General features: G+C 48.1%; 1 protein-coding gene across 3 annotated transcripts in view; it reads right to left on the minus strand.

Moving 5' to 3' along the window:
* Nucleotides 1-20,212, minus strand: part of PIGN (phosphatidylinositol glycan anchor biosynthesis class N) — a 1,975,532-nt gene that overhangs the window by 1,648,018 nt on the left and 307,302 nt on the right. For all 3 annotated transcript variants that reach the window (XM_069613664.1, XM_069613662.1, XM_069613663.1), the window contains one exon: nt 12,452-12,582. In XM_069613664.1, coding sequence (XP_069469765.1) covers nt 12,452-12,582 — 131 coding nt within the window. The remainder of the gene's footprint in view (nt 1-12,451; nt 12,583-20,212) is intronic.

The following is a 20,212-nucleotide window of genomic DNA, read 5'->3' on the forward strand; positions in this document are numbered from 1 at the left end:
CCCCTTCCAGGTACTGTCACAAAGTCAACGTACAATGGAGGCACGCCTCCTCGCTCACTTGGGGGTCTTTGAACCAGTCCCTTTCACTCTGTATCTTCCTTACTATAGCCGGTTCACTCTCCTGTGGGGTATAGAAGTTTGTCAAACTTTTCTTATGCTTGCACTCAGGGTCCCAGACCCTCTCGCAGTGGGTTATCTTTTCCCAATCTTTCTTATGCTTCCATTCGGTCTCCGAGACCCACTCAAAAGGGCTTCTCTTCTTGGCTCTATGGACCCGGTAAGCCTCTGTATCTTCAATGGGAGCTCCCGGTCCTTGGAATTGGTTCCGGTCTTCTCCAAGACTGGCTTTCAGTCATTCTTCTTCTGTTCTCGGTCTGCCTTTGCATGGCGGACCTCTTAGGGACGCTGTCTCTTCTTCCAGGATGTCCCGGTCAGCAGACTCAGCTTCTCCGGTCGCGGGACGGGTGTTTCGCTTGTGGTGCCTCCAGGGAGGGTCTGACAACTGTGTTACTCCTTCCTCAATCTTTAAGCTACTGGGCATCCAAAAGCTAGAATGATGAATCCAATTCTAATGATGATTTATGCAGCTCCGCACCTCCTCCTCGTCTCAGTATATTGCAATGGGTATTCACTGGAGTCAACCCCTTCCTCGTCACAGTCATGGGGTTTTCACTGATCTTACAAATATACATAGGAGAGGTTACCTGATTGGAGGAAGATAAGGAAGGAGGTGGGAAGTTGCCGTGTGAGTGTTGGGAATACCGCGTTCTCCTAGGTCGTCACTAGTCCCATAGGGTGTTTCCATCCCCATGATAAGCACCGGCTGAGTACCACCCCCAGGGGGACTATCGGGTAGTGGCCTCACCTCAGTGGCCTCATGGAAAGGGGTTCCCCTAGGGGAGAAGTGACAACATCTGATGATTCATTAAACAGTTGAAGTACTGAATTAAAAGCCAAGAAAATAACCAATGATCTTAACAAAAGGGGCAATAACATGGTGGAATACAGGATGTATTAGAAGAGTAGTTAGAACCATGGAGTTGTTTGAGAATGGGACTATAAACACCTATAAAAAGGAACGTGTGCTGCCAGAACAGAAACACTCCAAGGTACGGCTAAAAAACAAAGACAGTGAGACATTAATGAACATTGACTGGCTTTGTCTGAGGGAATCATACCACTGTTAGAGGAAAATCTCAAGGGTAAAGTATGTCAAGGGAAGTAGAAGCAAGAGGCAGAGGGCAGCGGTGCATGATGGAGATAGTGACAGACTGCACATATAAATAGTGTCATAGATGGCCTCAATAACAAACCAACACTCAAAGATACTTCAAGGGATTTTATTGAAAAGCTTGAGAAGGGGTTCTCTAATGGCTGCCCCTGTTTTATGATAAGATATGATATGATATATGATATGATATGGCATTTATAACGTGCCTATACATAAGTGTTTCAAGGCGCGACGAGGCAAAGGAGGGGAAACAGAGGGAAGACCGAGACAGCGATACTACTTGGCCAAGTGACATTGAGATCGCGCAAGTGCAGGGGAGGGGAAAAGTGCAGGGGGAAAGGGGAAGAGGCAGTGCAGTACACAAATAACAGGATAACAGTAAAATAAATAAAGACAATAAATAAAAGTGCGGCCATCTGGTGGCAAGTGCTAGTGGAGGCTGTAGGGATACAGAAACACAACTGGCAGGGGGACTTGAGCCAGAGATCAGAGGATAGCCACGTAACCAGTGCAGTTTCAGATTCAGCTAGGAGATCAGCAGGGGAGAGGAGGAGAGAAAGCAGAAGCAAAGAGGAAGGTCTTGAGGTGCTTCCAGAAAAAGAGATGGTTCTCCTCAAGTTTCAGGGAGGCAGGGAGGCTGTTCCAGAGGGAGGCCCCAGCAGAAGAAAGTGATCTACCACCAACTTGCTGCTTGGAGAAGAGTTGAAGGTATTGAGGTCCCAGGCTCCAGAAGGCCTTGTGGACAATGCAGAGGGTTTTGAACTTAATCCTCGCCGCCAATGGCAGCCAGTGCAGAGATTTCAGTCCTGGAGAGATACGATCCCTGGGCTTGAGGCCAAGGACAAATCTTGCAGTCCTGTTTTGGATGAATTGCAGAGGGCGGAGAGCAGAGGCAGGAAGATTTAGAAAGAGGCTGTTGCAGTAGTCCAGCCTAGAGAGAACCAGAGCTCTGGAGACAGTGAGCTTCTGGGGGAAGGAGAGGAAAGGAAGAAGAATACCTCAGAGATGTGAGGAGAGAAGGAAAGTGTGGAGTCGAAGATGACACCAAGGTTTTTAGTCTCACAGATGGGAGCAGGAAGAGGGCCAAGAGAGGATGGCCAGAGAGTGACAGGAAAGCAGGGAGCATGTGTGCCGATGAAGAGAATCTCTGTCCTACTGCCATTAAGGAAGAGATCATTGGCGGCACACCAGTCCTGGATGGCGGACAGACAGTCAGAGATGAGAGAAGGACAAGAGGTGGCTGAAGGGAGCCTGAAAATGAGCTGAGTGTCATCCGCATAGCACTGAAAGTTGGGGCAGAGAGCGGAAATGCGGTGGGCAAGAAGTGCCAGGTATTGGTTGAACAGCCAGGGAGAGAGGTTAGGTCCCTGGGGAACACCACAGGTAGATATAGAGGAGAGGAAGGACCCAGGTTAGATCGGGGAGGGTCGATTGGAGATGGAGGAGGTCAGCGAAGCCAGGGCCTGATCAGTGATACCCAGGTTATCACGGAGACGGTTGAGCACAATGGCATGGTTGACCGTGTAAAAGGCAAAAGAGAGATCAAGTAAGATGAGGACAAAGGGGGTGTTGGAATCTGGTTGGAGAGCAGGTCTTCACGGATTATCAGGAGAGCAGTTTCCATGCTTCTGGCAGCTCTGAAGCCAGACTGATGGTCATGGAGACAACCTTCAGATCCAGAGTGAAGATTAAGCTGCAAGATGGCCAGCTTTTCCAGGAGTTTGCCCAGGAAAGGAGTGATGGAGATAGGACGATAGTTAGCCAGGTAGGAAGGAGCGGCTGTGGGCTTCTTAAGAAGAGGGTGCACAAGGGAATGCTTCATGGGGGGAGGGGAAGACTCCAGTGGCGTGGTCTCCTATGGGCTTTTCACAGATCTATGGGGAGGAAGGACAGCTCAGGGGTAATGCGTTTGTCTTGGAAGCAAGACAACACAGGTTCTAATCCCGAACCTGCACTTAGAAACAGTTCGCTGGTATTAAGTGCATTATAAAACAGCAATTATAAATATAAATGATAAATTAAGTGATTACTCTGCCCAAATTACTGCGAACCCCTAAAATGTTTACTTTTTTAATTTTTACCCTCTTTTCATCCCATATATATGTGGGGGAGACCCCCACAGCACCCCTACATTTATTAAATACTATATCCCTCCGCCACATATATATGGAGTGTAATGTTGGTGGGGTCAACTTTTTTTTTAATGGTGGAAATTTTGGGGGTTGCAGTAATTGTAGTCGCAGTAATTGTATAATCTCCTTTTCTCTCCCTAGCACAGGCAACCGTAAACACCACGATGGTCACTAGAGATCGGTAAGCCCTATAATCTACTAGTTGACTGGCTAGTTGTGATGGTCTACAGGCAAACACCTTATCCAATTGTCTCCCTCTGGGATTTCCTAGGTAGATTCTATTCAGGGGTCCCACAAGAATAACTTTTTTTTTTCAACTGAAATAGATGTCTTTCGATTGCCCAGGATCAACTTGTCCTTGCTTCGCATGCCCTCCTATTCCTTGCCTTGGTCTTCTTACTGTCTCCTTCCTTTCTTCCTACTCACCTCCATGCTCTTCCTCCCACTTACTGTCTGTCTCTCTCTCTCTCTCTCTCTCTCTCTCTCTCTTTCTATTTCTCTCTCTCTCTGCGTCTGCCTGTTCCCCCAATGTTTTCGCTCTCTCTCTCCTCTACTCCTTATTTCTACCCCCACTCTAGTCGCCACTACTCCCTCTCTTCCTACTACTCTCCACTATGTGAGAAACCTGGGGGTTTCCTCACACCTACTACCCTTGGATCCTCTTCTCAGGTGGCCAGGGAAAGGCCATCGCTTTTGGATCCTGACCATGGGGGTGGAGATGCGAGGGAGGATCACCTGGGTGGAGGGTCCTTGGGGATTTGGGAGAGGATATTCCGGCGAAACATGGTATCCCCCTTTTCCTTGTGAGAACCAACCTCCCCGTCCCCCTGCGTCTATAGGCTATTACAAACAATTTCCCCTAATTTCCACTCATGCATATATCATAGTACTGGGACGAGACATATGCGACTAGGAGTAGTACACACTAAATTCACCACTCTGGTACTGAGATGAGTAAGAGCCCTGCAGACTGTTGTAAGGGTCAGGCATGTCCAGAGTACCCCACTAAATATGGGCATGCAATTGAGACTGAGGACTCACACCTGCAATCTGTCAAATGGTTGCAGGTGTATAAAAGGTGGAGCCAACAAGAAGAACGGAGAGACAAGCAGGAGAGAAGCCGGGCCGAGCATTGTGAGCCTTACGGGAGAATCCTGTGCATTAGGAGCCAGCCGCGTAGGTTAATGCTAGGAAGCCAGGATGCCGGCAAGTATCCCAAAGGAGTTGTGGAGCTGAGGGGGCCACAGTGGTGGGAGTCTTACTGGTTGGATACCCATAGCAGGAGCTGCAGGTACGGAAGAACTTTTGATAGCTGCAAGCTACCGGCAGGTTCCGCGGGAAGCAAGCAGAGCTGCCGGAAACCTACAGAGAGTGGAGCGAAGTGCCAGCGGGTACATGAAACTTCAGGTCGGCCTCACCTGTGCTATAAACGGTCCAGGTGGGGGATTTTGCCACCTCTTCCTCATCTGGGAATAGACCAATAAGGCCTACAAGGTGCGTTCAGTCTTCTTCCGGGTCTGTTGTACTTTCCACAAGCAGGGTTTGGAATCCTGATTTCAGACATTATATCTCCATGGGTTTTTCATTGGGTTTTTCCAGGCAGAATTTAGCGGTACATCCTGGTTTACCAAAGGCATAACAGCTTACTAACTCAGGACGTAACCGGAACAAACGTTTTTCCAGTCTGTCAGTAAAGATGACCTCGTCTTTGTATTAGGTGCCAGTTGGGTGGTGCTTAGTCTCCTCAGTGCCAGACTTTCCTCATCCACAAGCTGGATATCCTAGGTCCCACGACTGACATCTGCAAGTACGTGGCTCTCTGATGCACATTAGTTCTTTGATTTGCTTCTTCTAAGGTGGGCTGATGTAGCTGCCAAACGACTTTGCTGCAGATACGGGGCTAGGTAATCGACAAACTGTTCCGGGACCAAAATCTCTAAAATCCTCATAGATCTTGTTATTCAACAATGTGTTTCATAGATCTTTTACTCTTTGGGGCATCTGGCAGGTCTTACGAAGATTCTATAGTGCACTAGGTCCTGCCCCAGTCCCTCCAGGATATCTTGGCTACTCTCTCCAAATTCACAAAGAAGTCAGCTGGATCGTCGATGGTGTTTGGTTTTTGTAGCATTACAGGTGTGTAAGAAACTCATGGTGGCAACAGTAAAGAAAGACCAAAGAGTTCACAGTTAAAGGGTGGTTATTAAACGGTTAATGCAGGGTGGAAAAACACCTAACCTAAACCTAAATCTAAGATGGGAGCCAGCGTCGACCATCAAATGAAAATAAGGCAGTCTTTGTGGTGTCTTGTCAAAATAAAAGGCCTATATTAACAAAAACTATTGCCAAATCCTTACAACTAATTACAGAAAGAGTGTGGGACAGGGTTTCAATAAAGAAAGCAGTATTTACAAATAATAAGTCAGGATGTGATTGCCAGGGTTCTTCCTTCCCCAAGTTTTGAGCACGGGATAGGGCGGATTTCCTGAGCACAGAACGAGCCGACAGTTCAGAACCAGCTATCAGGTTCTTCGATGATCAACTCTCTTTTAACAAAAGTCTCTTGTCTTCGAGAACCTGATGCTTTCAACAAACAAACAAAGTTCTGTTCCAAGTATACTTTAAGTGATGGCTTCACCCCTGGGTCCCCCTCTTCCGGGCATAGAGCCCTCACCAATCTTAATCAACAAATCATCTAAACAGTTATTTTCTCAATGAACTTTGTGTGATGACTTTACCCCTAGATCTCCCCTCAGCTGGGCACGGACCCCAATTGACAAGGGGGACAGTTCACTTCCCCTTATATTGCAATAGATCTTCCTTTCATGAATCTGAATGTCTTTTTAAACTGCAACACAGGATTCATTCCTCTGCCGGCTTCTCCGTGGCCACTTCTCGGTAGGCTTCACTTCTTTTATCACACGTTAGTATCCCTCCTCCGGGTTCACCCATGCCAACATTGTCAACACACTGTTCATGCACTCAGCTCTCCAAGCGGGTTTCACTTCCAATCATCGGTCGGTCAAAGACAAGACCCCTGTATGACCACTTTGACCACTTCTGCCTTTTCCCAAGGCCTTCTGGTTATGGTAGTCTCTACCATCGGGTAAACGCCCCGAGTTTCCTGCAAGAGCATCCACGTAGTGCCTGACTCGTCTGTTGCTGGTTTTCCCCCTCCTTCATCAATGATATCTTTATGCTTTTCAAAGTTCAAATTAGCCGTTGGCTACTTTTCGTGTAACAGTTTGGTTTCTGATCAACACTCCTTTCGACTCACTGGGTGTGATGAACCGCTTTGCTTTCTTTCTCCTTGGAGTCAAGGTTGGTACCACAGAGATAAGCTTCTATCTTTGGCTTGGTAATCAGCAGAGGAGGGTCTTGTGTACCGTTGACATCTGTTGCAATATACGCTGGCTATTGTTCGCAGACTTATGCTTCCTTCTGCACAGGTTCCACGGTCCTTGTTCGGAAAGGGCAAGGTCGACTCTCTCCTCGTCACCCTCTCAGTCTGCGCCGTCTTACTCCTCTTCTTGAATTGTCGTGCTGAGATAGCTCTCATGTCGTGCTGTCTGCCTTGCTCGCCCTGTGCTCTTGTGCTCCACCGCTGATCCCTGTGGGTAAGAGAAAGGGCCGTCAGGTGTGTGCAATTCTGGTCAATTGCCCGATTTTGCCTGACCCTTGTGTTGGGAATTGTCAGGTTAACGGCTCCGGTGTTAGTACACTGTCTTTCATGTTGTGCAATAGTGTTTGTGTGGGGAAAAGGGGGCAGTGTTTTGGAATATCTTACGTGGTAGGATGGGGAAAAGGTGTTGAAAGAAGGGGGATACCGTGTCTCACCCATCAGTGTCCCACTCCCCAAGGACCCCTCCCATGCAGGTGATCCTCCCTCACTAGCCCACCCCCAAGAACTGGATCCAATAACGATGGCCGTGTCTGGGCCACCTAGATGAGAGATCCCGGGGACTAGCCAGGGAGACACTGTCAGGTTTCTCACGAGGCGGCACAGCAGATTACTCCAGTCGCTCTGCAAGGCCACATGAGTCTCTGGTATTGCATTTAAGCAAGGTGGCCATTCACCAGGCCTGTAATAGGTCCTCCATGTGTGTCGGTGTGGAGCCTTCTTCCATGGGGCAGGGGTCCTTGTTGCGTCGGGTCCAGCGACCACGAATTTCGCCTCCTCCACTTCCTTATCATGATCTGTGGTTTTTTTGTTATTGCTGGAATGTGGAGCTGCTCGGAAGGTGCAGCAGTCTGGTCTCCTGTATCTGCGCTAATAGACTCTTCTTCAGTTTCTCTGCTAAGGTGGTGAATCCCTCCAATGGTTTGGTTCTAGCTGAAGTACAATCTAAACCAGTTGATTGCCAGGAGTCTTTGGATTCTTCCAATAGGGAATCAAGACTAGAAATTCAGGTTTAATATCAAACTTCCCAGATATATCTGTCAAAATATTCAGTAATTGCAGTTATTAAGGAATCTCTGACTTCCTGTCTGATTTTCTCTCACATGAGCAGCCTCTGCATCAAGGCTTGATGAATAGCACGATGACACTAGGTGTCAAAGATGGCCTCAAAAACACACAAACTCGCTAAGATCTTTAAAGGGTGTTTACTGAAAGACTTCGGAAAGGCCTCACTAAGGGCTGTCCCTCTCTCTCTCATGGACTTTTGCCTCCGTAGACCAAGCATTCCTTAATTCCCAAGTTGCTCACTAGAGATTGGTAACCCCCTTATTATCAACCGGCTGACTGGCTAGTTGCTATGGCTTAAAGTCAAATGCCTTATCTAACGATTTTCCTCTGGGACTTCCTAGGTGGACCCTTATCCAGGGATGTCACAACAAGAACCTTTTTTATTTTTACTGAAATAGGTGTCTTCCAATTGGCCAGGCTCCACTTGACCGTCCCTCTCATGCCCTTGTATTCCTTGCCCTGGTCTTCTCTCTGTCTACTAAATCTGCCTGCCTCTACTCTCCGCCCTCTGCAACTCATCCAGAACAGGACTGCGAGACTTGTCCTTGGCCTCAAGCCCAGGGACCTTATCTCTCCAGGACTGAAATCGCATCACTGACTCCCTGTGGCTGCGAGGATTAAGTTCAAAACCCTCTGCATTGTTCACAAGGCCTTCTGGGGCCTGGGGCCAAATTACCTTCAACTCTCCCTTCCTAAATATCTTCCTTCTTGAACACTTCGCTCTTCCGCCTCCAACTCCCTCAGGGTCAGCCGCTTCTCCAAGCAACGAGTTGGGGGGAGATCTCTCTCCGCAGCAGGGGCCTCCCTCTGGAACAGCCTTCCTGTCCCCCTGAAACTTGAGGAGAACCATCTCCGGTTCCGGAAGCACCTCAAAACCTTCCTCTTTGCTTCTGCTTTCTCCCTTCTCCCCTGCTAAATCACTGAAACTGTACTGAATCAGCAACTGGGCCACTCATCAATCTCGGTCCTTGGCCCAGCCACTCTCCCCTGCACTGCCTTCCTGGCAACCCCTGCACTGCGGGACTGTCTCTGTATCCCTACAGCCCCCTTCCCAGCACTTGTCTGCACTTATGTTGCACTTGCCACCAGCTGGCCCTTATTATTTATCTTGTTCATTACTAACCCTGTACTGCACTTTCCCCTCTCCCTTTCCCCCTTGCACTTTTCCCGTCCCCCTTACCCATGCACTTGTGCGATCTGAATGACACCTTTGCCTAGTAGGATCGTTGTCTGTCTCCCCTTGTTCCCCCCTCCCTGCCTCGTCGCGCCTTGAAACACTTGTGTATAGGCGCGTTACAAATGCCTTATCATATCATATCACTTCCCTTACTCTCCTCCCTGTTCTTCCTCCCACTGACTCTCTTATCTCTCTACTACACCTTCTCTTCCCACTACTCTCCTCTCCTACTACTATCCACTAATCACTAATCCCACTGCACTCTACTACACTCTCCTTCCACTAGACTCTGTTCCCACTACACTCTAGGCCATCTACTCTCCCCTACACTCTCCTATACTCTCCTCCGACTACTGTCTCCTACACTCTCCTCACACTAAACTCTCTTTCCACTGCACTCTCCTAAACTCTCCTCCTGCGACTCTCTACTTCCTTCTCTATTACTACACCTCATTGCATTCTCCTCCCACACTTCCACCAACAGTTATCCTTCTTTGACTCTCCAGTCCCAGATCCCAATCACTTTCACTCAGACCCCTACACTCTCTATTAGTCCCATTTACTCACCTAACACATACTCTCACACCCAGCTAATTTCTCACTTTGCAAATGGCTCTCTGTAATCTTCCTTCACTGCACCAGCCTTCATCTGCTTGGCTTCTTGGCCTGCCTTTTACTCTCCTGACCTCACTCTAACAACCCGCATTCCCTTGAAGTTTCAGCCCATTTTAATCCTCATCTTTACATTCCATTGGTTCTCCCCCTCAACTAGATGCCCGGGCCAAGTGCTGGCTTTCTGTTGCCCAGTGGTCAGGTTGCAGGCATCACAGAACATAACAGGTTGTATGCCCACTCCTTTTTGTACGTGGGTTTGCCTGCATTTAGTACTTGTGACCCACTAAAGGAATATTACATTTCACAGATCAGATCCAGATTAAGTGGAATCTCTGGATTGCTGGTTTCAAGTGTGCAACATTGCACATCCATTCTGCGTGCCGCAGTCTCCCTCTCTCTCTGGTGAGTTGCTGTCATGGCCATTGGGCAAGGGCCCATGCCTTCATCACCCTCAGGGTCCAAATGGACCCAGTCCTGGCGTCTCTGCCGCCAGGTTCATAGAAAGGTGTGCTTTGCACACCCTGTGCCTAAGGCAGATGCATCATGGCCAGGCGTGGCCATAGAACATCATTGGGAGGCACGTGCCAGAGTTCTTGGGAGGGGCAAGGTGGAGCCACAAGGCGGGGCAAAAGGGAGGGGCCAGAGCCAGCCTATATAAAGCCAGCCCAACCACAAGCCCTTGCTTCTCGTTATTCTGCTTTGCAGCCTGACGCTTACCGCTATTCCTCACCTTGATTCCTGTTACTCCATCGCTGAAGGCGCATCTTACCTGATTCCAGCCTTTCCATCGCTGAAGGCGCACCTACCTGATTCCAGCCGCTCCATCGCTGTGGCGCATTTTACCTGATTCCAGCCGTTCCATCGCTGAAGGCCCACCTTACCTAATACCAGCCGCTCCATTGCTGAAGGCGCACCTTACCTGATTCCAGCCGCTCCATCGCTGAAGGCGCACCTTACCCGATTCCAGCCGCCCCATCGCTGTGCGCGAATCCTACCTGCATTCCATCGCCATCGGAGTCGGAGCCTTTCCTCACCCGATCCAGACTTCCAGCGATGCAGGAGCTTCGCTTCTTCTCCTCTTCATCGCGGTATCTTCATCCGGCGCTGCGGAACTTCCTTCAAGCATCACGACTCTGCTCCACGCCGTCAGACCGCTCCTACAAGAGGAAAGACACACAACAGGTTAGAAATCTTATAAATAACGAACTCTTGGCCGCACCATACCCGAGTCTTGAATTCCATTATAACAGCCAGCTTACCTGCTGACTGAGAGTCCATCATCCTCAAGGGAATCCCCGGATCCGCTCCACGCTTCCAATCTACCATCTTCACACCTATAGGGAAGAGCAGAGACATTTCAAGAATTATTATTACTTACCATCAAGTCAAAAGACTCATTGCCAAAGACATTATTATAAACAAACAATAACCATAACCAAAGACTTACCTTCCAAGTGGATTGGTCACCGCTGGTCTGGATCGCCACTTTCGCGGACCAGTGAAGCAACTAGGCCCACTCTACGCGCCCCTGCTGAAGGAAGCAGGACGGAGAGCTCAGCATTACAAAATAACAGGTGAGCTTGCATGGGAAAACTCTTGCGCACTACGTTTTCGGCACAAAAGGGTCGAGGGAATTCGTAACACCTCCACGCCATTCTCATTGCCTCTCATCTCCTCCCAGGGACAATACCAGCATCCAGAACAGCATACTCTGCAGCAGCTGGGGAAGACAGCTGATACAGGGGAGCCAAGCCGAGGGAGGGCTCCAACTGTGCCCCAACGCTGAGACCAGGTGAGCGTAAGAGTTGCAGGCTCTGGTCTTTACTGCAAGGAATCCTGGTAATCGTAGTCCTAGGGAAAAGGAGAAAGAACACTGGCCAACATGTTGCAGTGCAGGTATAGGAAAAGTCAAAGTGGTACTTTGATCATCTAGCCAGGCACAGGTAAATGTGACAAGAGAGCGGAACCCTCATTACTCCTGCATCCCGCCTCTGGGCTTTGACTGGCTCTGAGAAGCCTCCTGCCCCAAGCTGACAGGGGTCCCCAAACCCTCATGGCAAAGTCAGTTCCCCGACCCTATCAAACACCTCCGCCCTTTCCTGGGCTCCATCCAGCAAAAGAAAGGTATATTATTCTTACTTAATGCTTCCTGGTCTACTCCCAGAGGCACTAACCAATGAGGACCACCGGGTACATCAAGCCTACCTCCTACTACAAATAAAACGGTGGGAATGGACGTATCCAATAAATAATCAGAAAGTAAGTTCAAAGTTGTTCCTCTGCAACTTTATCTTTTGAGTGGGGAACAAAGTTAGCCATGTGTTTGTAAGACTTGGGAAAGTAGGATTGGGCAGATGAAATAACAGAAAACGTATGCACCTCGCCCAATAAAAGAAAACTTATTTTTTAGGTATTTTGCATATTTACACGTGCTAAGGGCACACCAATGGTTAAAAGAACATTTACCAAATTTGAATCACCTCTCCAAAAATGTTTTTGGCTAAAAGTAACATGAAAATGATTAAAAGCAGTGAACTCTTAACTGGTCCACCCTCTGTCCTCTTTTTTGCTACTGATTTAGGTGCAGGGAAAGGCCTACTAAAACTCAAAATCTAAAAATGTATTTTATTCAGATAGGTGTGATTTGAACTATGCATTTTGCATGCTAATCATTTCCCTACATTCCACTGCTTTTTAGGAAGTTTGTCAAGTAAACATAAATCCTCATCTCAAAAGATCACTGTACATTCCAACAGAAACACTTAAGCGGAATTCAGTCTACAAATACAGGTCTCGGCCCACACAACATCTCAGATGTGAGTTCTTACCCCAGTCGGTCATTCCATGATCAGCAGTGAAGACAAAGGCAGTCTTCGCATCATTCCCATAGAATTTTTCTAGCAAAGAAATCATTTCTTTCACACCTTCATCAACTTTCTTGATGTTCTCCTTGTACTCCCTGGTGACATTGTGAGGTAAAAAGAAAAGCAAGTCAACTGAGAAGAAACAAAAACTACCCAACATGAAATAGTTTTCTAGAAGCATGTTTATTTAATAAATGTTTTCAAGAGTTGAATGCACAATTACAGCTTTCCCAAATCTTTCTCTACGACGGAAAGCTTGGGCAGTTCTGTTACAGCTTAACTATGAAGGAAAGTGTAGTATTTCATTGTTATTAATCCGGTAATCTCTTAGTTCCATATTCCTATCTACAAGTAACTAGGAATTGATTTGAATATGGAACATAAGTTTACAGGTGCGAGAATGCTGTTGCAGTAGAATGTGGAATGTGGAATACTTCAGGGTTTCAGGAATGATGCAGTGATAGTCAGTTGCTTCAGTGACAGTGATGTGGCCGGTGGGCTAAACCATTATACTTAAATCCATTTCTCTTCATATTCAATTGCGTGAGAGAATTCATCAGTGGTGACGAGGATGGGAAAGTTTAGTTTAGTTTATTACTTATTATTACTTATACAGCGCTCCTAACCCAAAGGTAACTGGGCGCTTGTACTTGATTACAGAGGGGTTACATGGTAGTATACAATACATAGACATATATACAGTTACAGGTTACAGTAGATTACATAATATAGAACAGTAAAGTTAATAAGGCATTTATAGTTATAATGTTAGAGGGTCATGCCACGATAGATATATTATTTACAGATGGTTGAGTCATGCATTTTCTGACTGACTAGTGGAAGGTATTTACAGGTAAGTTAAGTCATGCAAGTTCCAATTGATCTTAGAGATTGCAGGCTGTTCAGGCACTTGAGTCATCGATAGCTGGATACATAATCATAAATAGGATGTGCAGTGGATGTGGTTAGCAGTATGGGACCTGGTGTGCTAGTTGGCTTGAGAGAAGAGGCAGGATTTGGTTTTGGCTCTGAAAGCCCAGAATGATGTTTCAGACCTAAAGGCTGGCGGGAGTGAGTTCCAGCATTTGACAGCAAGCACTGGGAAGATAGATCCTCCAGCTGTTTTTAGGTTGTAGTTGGGGATGGTGAGTTGGTTAAAGTATCTAGATCTAGTAGATCTGTCAGATTGGGTTCTAGAAAACTTGTTTGTGAGATATTTTGGTGCTGTGTTCGAAAGGCATTTGTGCGTGATGACTAGAGATCGTAATGTGATTCTGTCACGTATGGGTAGCCAGAGTGCATCCTTCCTGAAGGAAGAGATGTGGCTGGAGCGTGGAATGCTTAAGGCTGATTTTAAGGCGTTGTTTTGCAGGACTTGGAGTTTAAGTTTTGTGCGGAGGAGCCGAGGAATAGGGTGTTACTGTAGTCCAGCTTCGAAAGTATTAGTGCTCTGGCTAATGTTAAGCGGCTATTAGTGGATAAGTAGGGTTTGCAGGCATTTATAAGTTTGTTGGTGTAGGCTGTAGTGGAGGCTGTGTTGTTCCCTTTTTTTTGAAGGGATAAGGTGGAGTCCAAGTAGACCCCCCGCGTTTTTAATTAAGTGGAAACTTTCATGGTGTGTACATCAATGATGAAGGCAGAATAGCGTTTGTCTAATTGGTTGAGTAGGGCTTGTGAGCCAATGATCAGGAGTTCAGTCTTGTCATCGTTTAAACAAAGACTGTGGGTGGCCATCCATGTTTGGATCTCTAAGTAGATGTTATTTGATCATTTTGGTGTCCTTCATATAGCACCCTGTGAGCGTGATGAGGATCTGGGTATCATCTGCATAATTAGTGTAGGTGACACCAGATATGCTTAGTAAATATATTGTAGAGAGTGGGGGGGACGCAAGAATCTTGCGGTACTCCACAGTTGATGGGCTCAGGTGGGGCAGATGCTAAAGGTGAGACGACTCTAGTGGTTCTGTTAGTGAGGAAGGATTGTATCCAACTCGCAGCGTTAGGTGAGAAGGCTGCTGCTGACGTTAGGTGATCGGTCAAGATTTTATGGTCGACAAGGTCGAATGCAGATGAGAGATCTAAAAGTAAGAGGATGGCTAGTTTACCCTTGTCCTTAGATTCATCCATCTGTATCTTCAAGTCTAGGAGGGCTGTCTCAGTACCGTGTCTAGGTCTGAAACCAGATTGGCGTAATCCTAGTAGGGTCATTGTCTTCCAGGTGTTACTGAATTTGGAGATATGCTGCCCGGTCTAAGATTTTTACGAGGGAACAAATGTCAGTGGAGGCCGGGATCTGGATCACACGATGGCAGCGGGGCCCAGGCAGAGGAGGGCCGCAAAGGGGAGAAGGAAAGGACCGTTGACAGTAGAGAAGCGAAAGAAGGAGGAGCCACCTGCAAGTACCACGGAAGTGGAGAGTGAGCCCAGCTGACCTTGCACGGAGTAGGAAACAGGGAGACCCAGCGGGAACAGGAGGCCAGAGCTCGAAGAAGGTGAGGAGATACCGTAGGGGGGCCGGACCCGGGGAAGTAACCATATGAAAGCGCATTTGGAGGGACAGAGTAGCCCCCTCATAGAATACACAATCAGGCACCCGGAAGAATGGGAGAAACCAATATGGGCCGACCAGAACGGGGAAGGAGGCGAGGGGGAGCACCACAGAGGAGCACCAGGTGAACAGGAGCAAGGCTAGAACCTGGGAACCTCAATACAGGAGGCAGAGAGGAATGGAAGCAATGAGGATTAAGCCGCAAATGCCAGGAGGTGGTGCAAGGGGGGCAATAGACCAGACCCCACAACAGGAAGGACCCCTGAGGAAGCAACAGAGAGGGGGGAAACAGGAGTGGGGTGAGAACATCCAGACCCCAAACAAGTGGAGAAATAGAGGGGGTGAGGTGTGTGCAGCAATGAGGAAGGCACTCCATATGCCAGGAGGGGTGAGGGAGTGAAACAAACCACAACCCACCCCGCGAAGGATCCCAGTGGAAGCAGCAGGATGGGGGGGGGCAGCGGAGAGAAGCCAGTCCTTCCAGACCCCACGCAGAAGGTGAATGAGAGGAGGGGAGAAGAGGAAGAAACAAGGAAGGTAACCCCAATGCCAGAAGGGGGTTTGAGGGGAGAAATAAATTACAATCCATCCCAGGATGGACCACAGAGTAAGCAACAAGAGAGGGGGGAACAGCAGAGAGGAGCAAGATTCAGCCGACCCCAAGAGGGTGCATCCAATAAAGCACAGGGGAGGCTGCCCAGCCCACCCATCACACGCCAAACATCAGAGGAGAGACAAAGGAGCAAGAGAGGAGGGGGGCAATACCGGAATGAAACAACGGAGAGGGCCCCAATTAAGAAAATCCCCCCACGGGGGTGGGGGCGCTGTTGCGTGCAACGGAAATGGCCACCTGAACCTAGAGCTCCGGCCCGACTAACATCCGTATCAAAATGTATCCTTATTATACTGCGAAAATCCTGATCAAAAACGGCGAAGTCTTCGTGAAGTTACACCGTGGTGAAAGCTGAGTGGGAGAAGGCGGCGGCACGAGCCGCGCCCCAGTACCAGAAGACACCAGGGCTGCACCGCAGACACTCCGCCTGGCAGACCATAGAGAGCAGGAATCCCGGCACTGAGAGACACCGAGGCTTGGGCACAACTCCTCGGATGCAGAGAAGGAAGACTAAGAATAATTATATATCGCGCTAATCCTGAAGCGGACAGGGCGGCAACCTAAGTCAAGCAAGGAAGGAAGTGCCAGAGAAGTGACCAGAGTTGCAACTCGACGGCGGAAATATCCTTCGAGGTGCGCCGGGGGCGAATGCAAAGGAGAAGAAAATTAGATAAACGCTGCACCACCTGCACTTACCAGAATTGCTTTGTTGAGCCTGCGGCCGACGAGGGGGCTCGGAGCCGAACCGAGGACAGCGTCCACAGATCCATGCGGTACTGCATCCGGCAGTGGGAGCTGGAGGAGGATCAACGATGCGACAGACTGAGTACGCAGCTAGCTCTGGACTGGTTGCCCCCATGTGTTTGGGACCTAACGAGGCGGCCCACCACATGGGGTGTCCCGGGCGACCCCGGCCCACACGGCCGCATCGGGCTTGGGTAGCATGCAAAATAGCAGCAAGCGCAGCCCCAGCTCCGGGACCCATGCGGTTGTGGGATACGGAGGAGCTAAAAGACAGAGGCGATGCACCGCAGCCCAGCAGCAACCCGGCAGAGTACCGCTACACGAGACACAACTAACAGGGCAGGCAATACAGTGAAAGTAATAACTGAAACCACACTGGGAAACTTTACCTCGAAGGGATCATTATGATAACTGAAGGCTTGTAAAGACTTGACGCTGTGCAAATAGACAACGTATTACGTGGGAGAGCACAACCCACTTGCAGACAAACGGCAGGAGAAAACGCTAACTCTGGTATTGAACCCCCTGGGCAAAGTACAAAAGGCAAGGGGTAAAGACAGCGACACTAAGGACCCTACCCCTAAGGGATCAATATGATTGCTCAAAGCACGTGAAGTCCGAACGCTGCGCAAATAAACACTGCATTACGTGGGAGAGTACAACCCACACGTTAAACAGCAGGAGCGAACGCTGACTCCAGTATTGAACTACCTGGGGTAAAACACATCAAACAAGGGGATACGAAAGCGGAAATAAGAACCCAAGCTGCCCAAAACAACTACTGTATTGAAGAAAACTCCTTTATAATACTGTGGCACAGAAAGCTGTCAAACCCGTACATACAAGAACAGAGGGACCGAAACAATCCCAGGCGGATTAAACGGGCAGTGGTGAATTGCATACATAAGATAGGCAGGAACGCCCAATAAGGGGTTGCTTCACCCCCATTTAGAACCAGGACGATATATCCCGGCAGGTAAAAGCGAGGCAAGCATTCAAGGATCCTGAGGAAAGTTCGGTAACATTTTTTTAAAAAATCAGTGAACATTACATTGCTACATATACAAGCCAGAGAAATTGATCCTGCACAGGCGGAGTGGACAAAGGGATAGGCTGCTACAGTGGCCTGGGAGAATACATTTGCCGGCTGCGAGGAAACAACCCACCAAAGGATACAGGACATACTTAAGAAGAACAAAGTACGACTCTTTCCGAAGAGGGACACCCCTTTAAAACCTGAGAATGGCCAACGAACAGTCCCAAAGTAGCTCCGAAAAGTACGCTCACTTTACGGATTAAAACACAGAAACTCAGCAAACAGCCACCATACTTCTATGCACTACTGGTGAAAAAGAGACCTCAAACACACTGGAGAATTCAAATCCACAGATTAAGAGGAACCTTACAAGTGATACACAAACACCCGAGAAGATGTCAAAAGGTGCAGGTGCCAGCAAGAAAGGTCCAATGGATTGTTCACCAATAGCCAAATATCAGATCCATGGTTGGCAACACCGACCGCATCCACCACTCGGATCGAGGCGGAGAGCGAAGACAGAGTTGACAGACTGACCACCATAGTTCAGAATGGAATCCTTGTGATAAATGTCAAGCTAGATGACATAGTTTCCACCATCGGGTCACTGAAGGCAAGGGTGGACAAAGAGAGCTCGAGAATTACGGAAGCGCAGGGCAGAATCAGCACCAACGAAGACACCATTGCCAACCACGACCGAGATATTGCACAACTGAAAAATGATTTCATCAAGGTACAAACCAAGTGCGAGGACCTTGAATCACGATCTAGGAGAAACAACATAAGGATTGTTGGTGTTTCTGAAAAATTTGGTAAAGGAGCAATGGAACAACAAGTTGAATCCCTTTTAAAGACTCTCTTCGGGGCAGAGGAGAATCGCATCCACATATACCCGGACTTTGCAGCAGGAGACCAAGCGAACCGAAGATCGTACAAACCAGTGAAGAGGCTACTCAGAGCACGGCAGGTCCAATATGCATTGATATTCTCAGCTAAAATGAGAATCCAGCACGGGAGGAGAGCACACTTTTTGGAAACTCCAGCAGCAGCCATGGCCTATATGGAGGCGCACATACCCCTACCCCCTGAAAGCCACAGACCTGATCAAAACGGCAGACCCTGCTGTGGCAGACTGACCCGATCCAGTAATTTGAATGAACTGCACAAATACCCTTCACAATTATTGAATTGAACGGAATAGACCTACGCGGGGGGCACCACACGTGAACATGAAAGCCGGGCTGTGAGCCTGGAACCGCATGTGAACATGAAAGCCGGGCTGTGAGCATGGAACCGGCAGCCATGTGGCGACAACATGGCAACCTCAGGAGACCTCCAAAAGTTTGTAAGGAACAATCATCAAGTTGGGGTAGGTGATGGGGGTGACGCCGGGAAGGGTGGGGAAGGGGAGGGCTGTTTGTTGAACTGTTGAAAAGTTTTCCCAACATGGTCGTGCAGATAATTGCACTACGCATACTAAACAGTACCTTCACACCAACATAACATTGAATAGATACAAATATGAGTAACGCCAACATGGGAAATGGATTGAAGATTAAACTCCTGTCTTGGAATGTTAGAGGCCTAAACAATCCCTCGAAGGCCAGGAAAGTTGGGGCATATGTAAATAGAAACTCTCCCCACATAGTGATGCTACAGGAAATTCACGCACAAGGGTCCAACAATGCGAATATACTTGTTTCCTGGGGCAAGCAGAGATACCATATAGAATACTCAACCCAAGCTAGAGGGGTCATAACGCTCTGACACCCGTCACTGGGATTCCAGACCAAGGGGCATAGAATCGACCCCCAGGGTAGATATGTAATAATATGGGGAGAGATGGCAGAAAAATCAGTTGTACTAGTCAACACATACGGTCCAAACATAGATGACCCAGACTTTTATCTCAATATATTTCAATTACTTGCAGAATTAGACAGGTCTAGCATCATATGGGGCGGAGACTTCAATCTGATCCTAGACACAGACTTAGACAGATCCTCTACAGTTATAAGAACGCAAACCTAGGCATCCATTGCGCTGGGACAGATTATGCCACAACTGGCATTGCGAGACGCATGGAGGGCATTGCATCCATGTACGAAAGAATACACATACTACTCAAGTGTACATGACTCAGAGTCACAGATAGATTACTGGCTCCTGTCTGAGGATGTACTGGGCACACTGGAGAAATGCGAAATACACCCTCGAACACTGTCAGACCACTTCCCGGTATCCTTAGAGCTAATGTTCAGGAATGCCCCGAAACCCCAAAAGAGATGGAGAATGCCCGCAAACATACTTAAAAGATCCCAATGTGGCTGAATCCCTCCACATAGAAATAGAAGAATTCTTTAATAACAATGTGGGAATGGTTGATAAATACTCGATGTTAGGGAGAATTCTCTGTTGAGGCTAATTTCCCAAACCTAGTGAGTCCCCCAGCAGCTTTGCTGGATTTTTGGAGTTTATTTTTTTCTCCTGCTAAGAGTGAGACTCTGTTTTCTCCCACTCTTAGACATGATTTGAGATATCCTTTGACTTTGAATGTGTTTGATGGGCTATGGGGTCTTACTACACAGCACCCTCCATGCCGTAAAACAGGGTTGTCATAGTGACCCCCAAACATAGACTCCGTACCCTGGGACTGACTACTGTCTCCCAGGGCATGTAAAGTCACCATTGGCTTTACTAGTCCTAAATTGTGAACAGAACCAGTACAAGCCATCATATTGTGGGCATACTGGTAGGGGCAATTCGATTGCCCCTGGGTCTG

The sequence above is a fragment of the Ambystoma mexicanum genome, chromosome 5p (assembly GCF_040938575.1).
Source record: "Ambystoma mexicanum isolate Mex_15411 chromosome 5p, UKY_AmexF1_1, whole genome shotgun sequence".
Taxonomy (NCBI): Eukaryota; Metazoa; Chordata; class Amphibia; order Caudata; family Ambystomatidae; genus Ambystoma; species Ambystoma mexicanum.